Source organism: Heterocephalus glaber, unplaced genomic scaffold, assembly GCF_053883595.1.
Source record: "Heterocephalus glaber isolate CG9 unplaced genomic scaffold, H.glaber_assembly_v1.0 deba00000809, whole genome shotgun sequence".
Classification (NCBI taxonomy): domain Eukaryota; kingdom Metazoa; phylum Chordata; class Mammalia; order Rodentia; family Bathyergidae; genus Heterocephalus; species Heterocephalus glaber.
This window is the reverse complement of record NW_028258163.1, coordinates 11087467-11101255: the sequence shown is the minus strand read 5'-3', so window position 1 is coordinate 11101255 and position 13789 is coordinate 11087467. Positions and strand designations below refer to the sequence as shown.

The window sequence follows — 13789 nt, the reverse complement described above, 5'->3', positions numbered from 1 at the left end:
ATATCCCAAGAAAAGGATATAATACCATTATTGTTATTATTATTATTATTATTGGTACTGGGGATTAGACTCAGGACCTTGCACTTGCGAGACAGGCACCGGCACCACTGAGCTAAATCCCTGAGCCCAATACCATTATATTTTTAACAGGACTAGGAAGAGAATATAAATAACTGCCCCAAGCAGTTAACAAGTGGGTATTCCTTACAAACAGTATTCATTTTATGCTCTAAATATATACAACTTTTGTCAATTACACCCAAACTAGTATTTAAATCAGTAGTCTCCAAATAGTGTCTCAGTAAAAAATTCAAACGAGCCGATGTGTGTGTGTGGGTGGGGGGGTATAAGAGAAGTTCTAATATTTTCCTTTCATCTCCAGTGGATTATTTGAAAGACCCCTTTTGGGGTATATATCCCTCATGAAAAAGCCTTGAACATGTGTTCAGGGAGACGCTGAGCTTTATGCTAAAGAGAAAGGCAGAAAAGAAAAACCAGATCGTGGTACTCAACTTTTCTCACCCCAATCAGTTAAGCTAAGCTTTAGCATAACTTCCCCGTATACTCAGAAAAATAAAGGTGCTACACTCAGCTGCCACCCCCCCTCCCATCAGTAGTTTGGAGTTTAAAGGAGGTGTTATTTAAGCTTTCATGAGCTATTATTCAGCTTCCACCCAGGCATATTACCATCTCAGAAAAATTCTTATAAATACCAATTTTTCATAGGTGCACTTCCAGTAAAGTTTTAGTTTCTCTTACCCAATGCCATCATGACTACCTATCTGTCTCTGTCATTTAAAGCTAACTTTCCAGCAGAGCCAATATATCTACTGAGAGGAGGGGAAGACTGTCTGGGATCCAGAGAATTAACAAACAGCAAAAGAAAATTGATAGCTTCCAGTGGCCAGGTATGAGCCTTGCTTTTATTACTCAGGCACTGAGAGGCAGCTGGGTCATTAGTCTCAGAGTCAAAACAGTAGTCTTGGAAAACTTGTACCAGGGACTTTTAAGAGTTTGCCAGGTGATGTAGAGCAAATGAAATATTTAAGAGAATTGACAACCCTGGAAAAGCAAGAAATCTTGAAAAAAGCAACATTTGGGGCCTCCATTACCTTATCCGCAGGGGTTCCACTCTCCACAGGGACCTGGCTCTCCTCCCAGCTCCCCCAGCTTCATAGAATATTCTCCTGTGAGCAGAATTGGAGATCAGCGCTAGGTGAGGGACAGCTGCCTGTGCAGGCAGCCCAGACTTGCTGTTGGTCTAAGATCTCAGAAGGCAAAAGCAAAGCAAGAGTCACAGGGAAGCACAGTTCCAGTCTCATTCTCTCAAGAGGAATAACAGCTGCTTAAGGGGGGGGGGGCTGCTCACCATATATACACTGTGGATCACCAGGTGTACAATTTAAAGAGGGCATGCGAACAGGGGTCAAAACAGCCCAGTCACACACACGCCATTACACCAACACAGAATGCTCCAAGTATTTCAGATTAAGCTCTTTGATTTACTTTTATGTATTTTATAAATGGCTTTGTACCTTTAAAACACATCTACAGCACAGTGTGAACTCACTGCCATTGTTTGGAGCTTGGGACACAGTGGTATATATGCTCAGTTGCCACAGTGTTCATGATTTTATTATTGCACTATGGCTTACTCACTTGCATTAAGGGTTATTCTCTATTGCATTTATAATTTTTTAAATTTTGGAATAGCTACAGATTTGCAAAAAATTACAAAGGCAGCCCACAGCAGTCCTGTATAGTCTTATTCAGTTTCCCCCGATGTCATTATCTCATACGGCTCACAGTATATTTGTCAAAACTGAGAAAACAGCTTTGGATGTCACTACTAGCTAAACTCAAGATGTTATTTAGATTTCATTTAAATTTTTCTCTTAATTTTTTCCCATTCCAGGATCCTATTTAGGATAGCACCCTGTATTTAGTTGTCATGCCTCTCCTGTTTCCTCTAATCTGTTATAGTTTTTAGCTTTTCCTTGCTTTATTTGACTGAAAGTTTTGAGAATTATTGATTGGGTATTTAATAAAGTAAATTTTATTAAATCCCTCAATTTGGGTTTGTCTGATATTCTACCAGTGATTACCAAAGCCTGTTTTAAAATTGTATACTGGGACCCAACCAATTTAGACCCCGAAGTCTGATGAAATGATCTATCATAGTGTAACAGCACATCTCAAAAACAGTGGTCCACATTAACTGGAATCTCAAATCTAGCCACTTTTTATAGTTTGAGGCCTTTGATCAAGATCGATCATTTAACTGCATTTAAATTCACTAATTTAAAATCCCACCTCCACCATAAAGTACCTGTGTATATCACAACTGAATCACTCAAGCCCCAGAATAAACTTGATCCAGGTTTTGGAAACGTAAGTAAGGATTAGAGATAAACAAGCATTGTGTATTTTCCCCTCTGGAGTAGTAGTATTAATTGGCTCAAAATATGAGCTTAGACCTGAATTTGAATCTGTTACCTGTCTGATTTTGGGCAGGCTCCCTCCAATTCTGTCTCAGCTTTCTCATCTGTCAATGGGTTTAACAAGGGCATTTGCATTCTAGAATGATTTTAAAGGCTCAATGTGCTTTGAAAAAAGTAATCAATGTGCACAAGTATGTTAACGGATATACAGACTACTATGAATTACAGATTTATCCAAATTTTGTGTAAATATTGACATTTATAAACACAGAGAAACACATTGATGGCACAAAAAGATAATGAAAAAGTATCTTAACAGTGGTTACTTCTGGAAAGTGAGATTATAGAGGACATTTCTAAATATTTTTGAATGCACATGTGATCAGGAAGTACATAGTAATTATCAGGAAAGAAAATCTTATATTACTTTAGCATTCGGACACACCAGCTATCTCTGTAGCAAGCCTGGAATGGAAATGATTCTGCAATGACTGAGCCACTTGGAGAACTTGGCTGCTATTTTCCCTGGTGATTCTCCCTCTTCAGTCAGGGCAGAAGGATGCCTCAGGTGGAGGTGAAGCAGCTCAGCCTAGGTCATAGTAATACTGCATGCAGCTGGCCCTAGAGGACGCTCCTCCTCTGACACCTGAAGGAGTCTTAAAGGTTCATTCTTCTTTTCTGGGCCATTTTTCACAGCTTGATCTGTTTAATCTCACAAGGTTACTAAGGTTAAAACAACTTGTTCCTGTGCCTTAAAATAATTTGAAGGAGAGGAGTAGAGTGGGTGGTAAGCTGAGGCGCCATTGAAAGCTTGGCTGACAGCTCGGCCTTAGCTTCAATAGGTTAAGTGATTATCCCAGGGTGTTTGACAGGGCAGAGGCACAGCCAAGGATCACAGCTCAGAATGTGAGATCGCTGATCTTGGGTTTCCATTCTGAGACAGTGTGTTCATCAAGCCTGGCTGCTTGCATGGTACAAAGGAATAAAAACAATGTCCTTTGGAAAGACAGCATGCTGGCATGTTCGCCGTTTCCATTTCCTCATCTACCCCTGATGTCAGTGTTCCTGATGATCCTGGCCAGTTCTGAGGATTTTTTCAGACACTAGAAGGCAACAAAGAGCCTTCTTACTCACCTCAACTATACTTCGGAGACTGTCAAGGCTCCCTGGTTTGATGGAGATTCCACCTGATATAAACAGCTAGGTTCCAATGGACCCAGAAATAGCTATTTACCTGCCTCAATCTCAACGCCTTCCTTAAAGAAGCCCTGTCACTTTTATTAGAGTTTCATTTTGTAAAACACAAATGAGAGCCTCAGGAGTCCTGAGCATAGGCAGGCACACTTCTCTCTTACCTCAGTGATGGCACACATGCCCGCTTCCTTTGAGCCCCCTTGGGAGCTGTTCTCTGGCCGGCTCACTCACTCCGCTCCTCCACTCAAACACTTGCATTACCTTTCCTTTCAAGCAGCATGTTTTTGTTAACAAGAATGCCCACCAAACGAGAAGCCTCTCCAAGCAGTATAGTTGCTGGCCAGGCTGTTTCTAATGTGGCTTTAATTTTAATGGCAGGGATGTGTGTATGTGCGTGTGTTGGGGAGGTGTCCATATATGGAGAACTTCACTTTTTCCAAACTTCTGCCATGATAAGTAGGATACAAATGTGAAGAAAGTGATGGTGAACCTTTTTATGATACAAATACCTTGCCATAGGTTCTCTGTCACTGTTCTAGGGTATTCTATCTTGATGCAGATAACTGCAAATTCAATCACAAAAATTTAGCTTTTTAGCCACTTGCAAACTTTCTCCTTGATGAAACAGAGTAAGATATAAAAGAGACAGTAAATGAGCTGTTTAGTAGTCTCATTGATTAAAGAAAAGGAAAAACTCTTAGAATAGGATTGCATGGTATTATTTAGGATAAGGGATTCTTAATTCGTTGGGAAATCAGGTCAACTTAACTTTTCTACTCAAGAGATCACTGGCCCAGGGCCAGGAAAGTAGGGGGTGAATTAATCACACACCTGACATAGATCTGTATTTTATGTGTCTCAGATACTGTTCTAGGTCACATCTGGTTCCCATGAAGGGATAAATCAGAGGACATAGCCACCAGGAAGAGACTCAGAACAATAATGGGTTCATATAGCTGAGGGACAGTTTCTAAGATGTGCAGTAATACACTTCAGCACATTGTCTCTGGGGGTCCTTTAGTACATCAAATGAGGAATGAGCTCTGATAGAGAGTCGGGAGCTCTCGCTCCTAGGATCCCACCTGAAATCAGCCAGTGTGTAACTTTTCACAAAAGTTTGAGCTAGCTAATCTCCAAATTGTGAAGATTTGTAAGCCTATATTTTTTAGTGAAAGAAATGCAACTGATAAGGTTTCTGACACAGAAGAACAAGAAAGCGTTATCATCAGGTCAGACTTACTGTTGCCCCAAATTCAGTCTAATTTGGGCCAGGGGTATTGGTGGTACTATTACTACTATTACCACTACAACTACCACTACTACCACTACTACTACGAGTACAACAGTACCAGAGATTAATTAAACCCAAGGCCTTCTCACTGAGCTATAGTCCCGGCCCTTTCAAAACAATTTTCTCTTGAAATTTTGTGACAGGGACTTGCTATATGTTGTTCAGGCTGGGCTCACACTCACAATCTTCCTGCCTCGGTTTCCCAGAGTTGTTGATACTATAGGTGCATGCTGCTACATCCAGCTTTGATTTTCTGTTAATACATCAGACTTAAATAGTTACATGTTCAACCTTTTTATGTATTGTTCTTTTGATGATAAACAGAATACTAAGTGACTCTTCAGTATAAATTTAGGATCTGGTTTAATAACTTCCATCTCGTAGTTTAGAAGTTTTGGTAAGCCCCAGTGAAGAGGTCAACCGGAGGACCAGAGAACACAACCTCAGCAGCTCCCTCTTACTGCTGCCCTTAGCACTGCTCGCTGCTGAAACCACCTCCCGCTGGACATCACCATTTGGCTTCTCTAGTGCTAGTTGGTGATAACAAAACTAAGTCAACAAACTCCACCTTAGTTACTTAGTACATGAAATGAGAAGAAGAGAGATGATTTTCCTTTGAAGAACCTGGTTAACAATTTGTGAAAGCACACGGACTCCCTAAAATGATTAGCCTGATTTCCATCAACACAATAGGTGCTTCGGTCTATGATGAATGCTACCAGAAACTCAGAAGCAACCCAAGGGCTTGTAAAGCATTATAGAGTTTCTGCTCTATTTATACCTATATATCTTTCCATATATATTTTCCCATAAACAAATATTATTATCCTTCCTTTCCTATTTTACACACTGGATCTCAACACTGAAGGAATGTTTGTCAATTGAGCAAAACCTACAGAATCTATCTGTGGCCAAAAATGTCCAAGTGAAAACTTTACTTTCAGTCTCCTGAGACAGCCAGGAGAAGGATGAAGGAGTTGGCTTACCTGTGCTGGGGATCATTCTGGTCTGTGGATGGTATTGTCAAACACTCATCGTGACCATGAAAAAGACGCACCACATGCCCACCGAGTAGATACCCTACAAAAGAATTATATTCCAGCATGAACTAATGTAGAGTTTAAAGAGTACACTTGTGTTTGTAAAATGTACATCCATGCAGGTCTGGGCCAGTTACTAAAGACATGAAGACAGATACATTTGGGAAATTATGAATTCCATGAACTCGAGCATTAGGCAGAAAAGAAAGTTGAAACAATTTTAGCCCAAAAGTTAAATAGACAATCTTGCAGAGGTGATCAAGTCTACCATCAAAAAGTAAGGTGAAAGTAATGTGTCAATTGATACCATTTTCTTTACAAGAAAAATAAAAGGAAAATTAAGTTGCTACTGTTAGGAAGATAAATATTTTCTAATTGCTTAGGTTGTGAGTACATCACTACCAAATTTCCAGATAAGTTCCTACAACCGCACTGTATGTACTCTGTGACAAACTCTAAATCAAATTAAGAGTCATGAGAAAGAAAAAAGATGTTGGGAAAGTGGGTAGCAAACTGGGCTTCAGAGCTGTCTTGAGAGGAGCTAGCTTTCAAATGCATTTAACAAATGCAGAGCAGATCTGGATGGTACTCTTACAGCACAAAAAGAGAGGTAGAATTACCCTCCAACAACTCTAACTGGACAAGCATAGATGCTGCTTTCAATAAGCACTAAATTCTGCGAATAAAGCAATCTTTATAATCATGGAGTCTAGATACTGAAAGGAAACAACAAACTTCAGTGAATATCATGATAACCTATTAGTGTTCAAATAAATCCTGAGCCTTAATTTAAAGAACACAGTAGCAGGAGAGAGGACCTAGTCTGAATTTGTTTTACACAAAAAAATGAGATGTTATTCCTGCGAATTGAAAAAGTTCTGCCTACTCTATTCTCAGAAGATATGGATTTAATGTGCTCAGTGTATCGGGATTTTTTTAAAGTCACATAATTAGATCATTTGGGGGGACTGTCTTAAACTATTTGGGATGCTGAATTAAAACAGTAATAATGGTAAGTCATGTCAGAGGGAGAAGGGTGTCATCAGAGCATCTTGGACAGTTAGTCAAATATCCCCCCTTTTTTCTGCTAGGCAAGGAAAGACTTCACTACACATCTCTCAAACATTCAGGAGTTCCTTTCCTTTCAATTTTCTGTATCTTATTTTGCTAATAATTTCAGTTACAAATTTTTGCTTTAAAATAATTCATGAGATACTGTAGGGATACTCTCCACAGCCTGTTTATTTAGAAAATTAAATCCCTCAGCATCAAGCTCCTGAATAAACTGTCCTTATCTCGGGATGGTAAGGCCACACCCCATTTGTAGTCCATCATTTCTGTTAGCAGGCTTTTTAATGGATGTCCTCTCGCACAGAGAAGGCTGCTAAATGCTGCTGCACTAGAACTGTTCTGAATGAAATACGGGCCACAGTCAGGGCAGGAGCATCATGATGAGGATGCTAACACCTCTGAGGGTGGAAGCACGTGTCTCACCAGAGGATGCTGAAAGGGAATTTGCTATGGGGCCAGATGATCAAGGGAAGGGCTGCCAGCCTCTGTCACAAGGCACTCAACACTTCCATGAGATCCTTTTGATGGGATATGCAAACATTCCTTAATTAATTTCCACAAGTCCTCTCTTGTGACCGAGAGATAATTTTATCCCTACAGTGAAAATGAAAATTTTCCTATGGAGATGGAGGCAAAACTTTCTAGGAAAGATTTAAATCCAGAACTTCATTATTCCTGGTATGAGAAAGATCGAGACTCCAGCTCAGGTTGGTGGGTTAACTTTGGCATCTCCTATCTTGCTTTTTAAAAGCTTTCCACAAAGTGCTGAAAGAAGTAAAAACTTGGCACTTCCCTATGATGCTTCTGAAACTGAAATGCAACTCTGATTTTCCCCTTTATTTTCAAACATCAGAGCACAGAAAGGCATCCCCCAGTTTGAAACAACTAGACTCAGGAAGAAAAACAGGGTTAAAGCCTATGATAGGACTATTTTTAAAAATTCTGATCTTGCTTTAAAGTGCTAGAATGGAATGCAATAACCTGTAGGTCACTGACATTTCATTATTCTGCTCAGTTGTGGTATTACCTATGAGTAAGACAAGGCCAGTCTGTTTATTATATAACCTGCAAGGTGCACTGACTGCCTGGTTGCAAGAAATAGGATAGGAGCACAAAGTTGGAAGATATTATTTCTAAGGAAAAAATAAAATACAGAGAAAATTTCACTTATTTCTAAATGGTCTTCCATAAAGACAAGTAAAAGCAAATGACTAAGTACATTTTTATGTAGAGGAAGTGCTTCCCTTGTATGGAGAAAGGCATAGGGAAAATATTATGATGGTAAACTATCTCTTCTAAGATTTAGTTGCTGAGGTCTATACACTTGTTAACTGTAAATAAAAATGAAAACACACACAGAGAGAGAGAGAGAGAGAGAGAGAGAGAGAGAGAGAGAGAATATTCAAATCCTGAACTCATATGATACTAAATTAACAGTGGGCTCCAAAGGATTAAAAAAATAAAGCCAGGAATGCTCATGTACCTGCAGGTCTCAGGGAAGAAAATAGCCCATGCTGACAACAGAGAAAAATTTAGGCAAACTAATATGATGCTACCTGTGTACCAAGGTATTCAAGTAGGAGCCGGGAAATATAGAAAATGTCAATTTATACAGCACAAGAGAGACTGGCAGGCTCAGGGCTGATTGCATTCAAAAGAGCACACCTTCTTCGATGCTACTTCCTGAGCATGTAGGATGTACGTTCCAGAGAGTTTGTATGAAGGAGGCATCCACTTGGATATTACCATTGGATATTGAGAGATGCTGCAGCAGAAACAGAAATGAGATATCCTTTAAATCACAGAGCAGTTTATGTACAATTTCAAGGATTAAATTAAACAGTCTCACTGTCACCTGGCTCTTTCTACATAGCCTGTGGGAGATTTCTCCTCCCAATCTAGAAGCAGCTTCAAAGTGGGACATTTTATTCTGGGAAGAGGAGGTATTCAGCTACAGAAGTGGCAGACCAATGTTGACTGCATCCCTCAGGTGGATCCTGGATTCAACAGCAAGTCATAAAATGTTTAATCTTTGTAGAATAAAGAAACTCACAAATGGGAAAAACTACTCCAGCATTTGGACAAGGCAAAGCAAAACCTGCTGACAAGTTTGGCGCTGTGGGAAACTATTACAAAGCTTAAAAACTATCTTTGACAGTTCTCTTACATGCCCTCCCCACCCCGCCAAGGGCTGTCAGTGCCACCTGCCTAGTATGTCACTTGCCTGTAAGATCTCACCTGCATCTTCCAACCTCTGCAACACCCATGTATTAATGTGTCAAATTTTCCTGCTTTCTCCAACAAAAGCTTATATTTCTGTATTCCATTCTGTCTGGCTTGTTCTCCACTGGGAAAAAGCCAACTGGGATAAATTCATAGTAATGTCAGCTAATGTGTAAACATTGCCTGGGGGATTTTAGCAGAGTTTGCTGGACCCAGCACCATAACCCAAATGAGTAACTAACAGTTAAGTTCCAGGGCCTACGATCACCTAGGCAGGGAAGAGAATGTAACCATCTTTCAAGTATACTGTGCAAAGGTGTCTTATCCTGCCTGACTTGCTGGGGATTAGTTCTCCTGCTCAACCTGCTGGGGCTCAGTTGGCCACCTCCAGGGAGAGGGAAATGTTTCAAAAGCAAAAGACACCTGTGTTAGGAGGTACTTACAAGGTATCTTTCAGAGGACACACTGACGAGGATAAGGTCATCTCCAATTCGCACTTTCTCTCCCTCAGACCTCTGTTTGGAAGCAGGATGTATGGTCCACCAGCAGGCTTCTCCTACACGAAGGCTTCTTGTGTTAGTCACTGTTTCCTGGAAGGCAGTGTCCCTGATTCTGTCCCTCATTCTCCTTTTGCCTGATGACAACACTTCAAACACATACACGTTCTCCCCTGCTCCCTAGCTTCAGATTTCAACTTCTATTTACCTACAACCATCTCAGTTGGCCTTATACATGCTCTTGAACACATCCACCATTTTCATTTTCCCTAAAGAGCAAAAGATGGGGTTTGGAAAAGAGTACTGGAGGCAGAAACTAGAGAACCCTTTGAGTATTTTTAATGCATATAGAAAAATACTTTCTTTACATTCCCTTTCAAATCCTTAGGAAATGATTTCACTGGTCTCCTGAACACTTAGACACTTCTAATCTTTGCTCCCTACCCTTTATGAAATAATACTAAAACTGAAATAAATACTAAAATACTTCATGAAATATTAAAGGGATTTACATATTTATTTATTTAGGTACTGGAGTCTTAACCTGGTGCCTTGCACATGCTCTGCCACTTAAGATACATGCCCAGTCCTTTTTTTTGAAACAGAGTCTTGCTAAGTTGCCCTGGTTGGCTTCAAACCTTTGATCCTCCTGCCTCAGTCTCCACAGTAGCTGGGATTATAGGCCTATCTCATGGCATCCAAGAAACAGGGGATTTTTAAAGGCCTAAACCAATAAGGACTAAGACAGAAGTTGAGATATTTATAGCAAAGAAGAGACGTTTACATTTTGGAAAACAGAAAACTCCTAGATGCCTTTAATCCAAGAGGAAGCAAAAAGCCAAGTTCTTAAGTAAGAAAATGAAGAAGTCACCAATAAAGCCAATTCCTGCTAGATTCTTTAGAAATATCTCTGTGACTGGAGGTGAAACTTACTTGTGAAAGCCAGAAAATGGGTTGAAAACAGGAGGGATAGATGAAAGCTTTAAAGGACAGATCCCTTCCCATCCCTGCCTGAGCAGACAGATGATGACTTCTTCCTCCATGCTACAGTAAAACTCTAGTCAATGAAATGACAGATCACCAAGAGTCTGGTCTCAGAAATATCAGACACTGTCAAATAATGAAGTAAAGAGTCTTGCTGAGAACAGAAGAATAACTGGTTTGCACTTGACTACTAACACTCCAGTTCTCCCTCTGCTTCCACCTCAGAGCTTCTAGAATACCAGCTGTGAAGCTGAATCACTCCATTCCCACTCCCCAAAATAAAAGATACTTTGGTTTGAGGGTCTCCAGTGAAATGCCCAGTCCCTGTCAGATTACCGCAAATTGAAGTTTAGCAGATACCACGCCACAGCCAGCTTCTAGTCAGCTTCTACTGCTTTGACCTCAATATGAGTGAAGGTCAAGGATCCCCTGAAATCTGAGGAATGTCTCTAACAAGAAGGACAGAAACAGAACCAAAAAAAGAGTGGAAGGAAATTGGCAAAAACAAAGATTACAGAGAACAAAAGAACTTTTAAAAACTTACAATTAATAATTTCAGAGATAAGAAAAAGCTACATTCCTGAAGCTGTGAAAATATACGTGAATTATCCCTTCAGAGAAAAAGAAAAATACTCTTTGATCCTAAAAGAAAACAGAAAGAAACATGAGGATTATAGGATAAAGCTGAAAAATTCTTCCAGAAAGAAGAACACAAATACATTAGAGGTAGGAGCAGAAAGAGAATTAGAAAACTAATCTAGAGGAATTTCAGAAAGCAAGACCAGAGGAAACTAATGGAAATATTACTATTGAAATTGCCCCAATACTAAAAGACAACCATCATGTTCAGGTACAAACACCCAATGATAAATGTAAATGTATTTTATACCTAAAATGTGCCAATAAATATATATATTTAAAAAAATAAAAAATTAAAAAATTAAAAATAAATAAAAGACAACCATTTCCAGATTGAAAGGTTCTATAGTTTCCAGTGTGGTGAAGAACAGGGACCTACTCCAAGGTTTATCCCTAGAGACTTCAGAACATAAAGGATCCGCAAAGACAAATATTGTGGAATTTCGGACACTTCCATGACAAGATATTAGGAGTTTTCAAGAAAGAAAAAGAGTCACACAGAAAGCATCAGGAATCAAAGTGTAGACTTCTCAATACTCAAACCATAAGCTAGAAAAAAGCCCTCAGGAACCTAAGAAAAAATTCCAACGCAGAGTTACACTAAACTATGAATTACTGGCGAAGCTAGAATTAAGAAACTTTCAGAGAAAAAAAAAAAAAAAAAAGAAACTTTCAGAGAACAATTTCTTCCCAAATGCTTTTTTTCCCCAAAGTTACTGGGAATTGTGCTTCAACAAGATGAAGTGCTAAACCAAAAAGGGAAACAAATAAAATAAAAAACCAAAATATCCATGATATCCAGGAAGCAGGGAATCTAGGAGAGGGGCAAAAAGAATTCCCTGAATGATGGTGGGTATTGGTAATATGAAACTGACAGAGATAATATGACTGAATCTAGAGAGTTCTATGGGAATATAAAGGAATAAGGGACTGTGTCACAGAAAACTACACAAACAAGAACACCATTAACTACTGAAAACCAAAGAATATATTACCATAGTATATTACATGACTTATTTGACATTTTCTATGTATATGACTCATTTGACTTATATTTTATATATATATGACATATATTACATGACTTATTTGCAAATAACATTTATAGTTATACTGATGCAAATGCTTAATACTGACTGGCAGTTATATAAAAATAGATGTAAATATGTTGAAAGTGTGGAGAGAGAAGACAGAGAAATCTGAAGTGAATGTAAGAGCTAAATTTTTAATAAGGACAGTAACAGATAATACCTAATATAAAAGAATAACAAAACAGCAGTATATGCATATTATTTGTAAATAATGGGAAACCACAGCAGAAGAGCTGAAAGTAGGTGCTCAGAGAGGCAGGAATCCAGAGCAGGGAGTATGGTAAGGCAGGAGAGTAATGGTTTTAGCAAACTTCAGGATACTATTTATCTCTTTAAACTATGTAGAAGTATTATTTTGATTAAACTTAAAATTATGTGACAAAGGAGGCTAGCCTCTACATGTGAAGACAAAAATGGTGTATTCTTTATGAACTCTGTGACCTGCTGCAGGGCATCTGGTAGGAAGAGGGTCCTGGACAGGCCTGCAGGGAAAGGGAAGTGTGTATTTTCCTGCCCTGGCCTGTGTAATGGGGCCCACGGATGGCGCTGTTCCCTGAATCAATAGTACAGGCCAGTTACTGGCCCTAAAATACACACCAGCACTTTTAGTATGTGTGAGATTTTTAATAAATTGCTTTCCCTCTAAATTTACGTTCTAAAGCTATATCTATTTTTTTTTTGGGGGGGAGGCAAGGTCTCCCTTTGTAGTTCAGGTTGACCCTGAACTCACTATGTAGACCAGGCTGGCCTTCAACTCGCAAAGATCCTCCTGCCGCAGCCTCCTGAGTGCTGGGATTACAGGCGTGTGACACCACACCCAGCTGCTATATCTAATTCTTAAGAACAGGAATCATTTTGTTCACCAAGATGTCATTATAGGAGAAGAGAAAGAAAGAAGTGACCAAAATCAAGCATGAAGTAAGCATCAGTTAAATGTTAAGTCTAAGAATTGTTACCCACTGTGTAGGAGAAATAAACTTCCAGAACCGTTTAATAAACTTCTCCCAAACTTTCTCCTGTCACCTTCTCCTGCACACTCAACTCAACTCATGAGTAATTTACTTATTCACAACTCTGAAGAGGTTTCTTTGCCAAAAGTGTGTTCACAGAATTGCCTCTCCAGGAAACAAGATCCTACCCAGTTGGACTCTGTGACTCTCCCCTTGCTGTAAGGAGACCTCCAGGTAAGAGAACCTTACCTAAGCAGTGTGTGTCTTCTGCCTCACAAATACATAGCTAGCCTTATTTAAGGAGAATATGAAATGAGTTAAGGTCAAGGAAGGTGAAATACAATAATTATTTCAGGCCACAGGTTTTC

General features: G+C 39.4%; 1 protein-coding gene across 4 annotated transcripts in view; it reads right to left on the bottom strand.

The window, feature by feature from the left end:
• Ryr3 (ryanodine receptor 3) overlaps positions 1-13789 on the bottom strand; it is a 565647-nt gene that overhangs the window by 317484 nt on the left and 234374 nt on the right. For all 4 annotated transcript variants that reach the window (XM_087207455.1, XM_087207452.1, XM_087207454.1 and 1 more), the window contains exons 6-9: positions 9704-9816; positions 8703-8802; positions 5913-6006; positions 1113-1187 (exon numbers count right to left, since the gene is read on the bottom strand). In XM_087207455.1, the coding sequence (XP_087063581.1) occupies positions 1113-1187; positions 5913-6006; positions 8703-8802; positions 9704-9816 (382 nt within the window). The remainder of the gene's footprint in view (positions 1-1112; positions 1188-5912; positions 6007-8702; positions 8803-9703; positions 9817-13789) is intronic.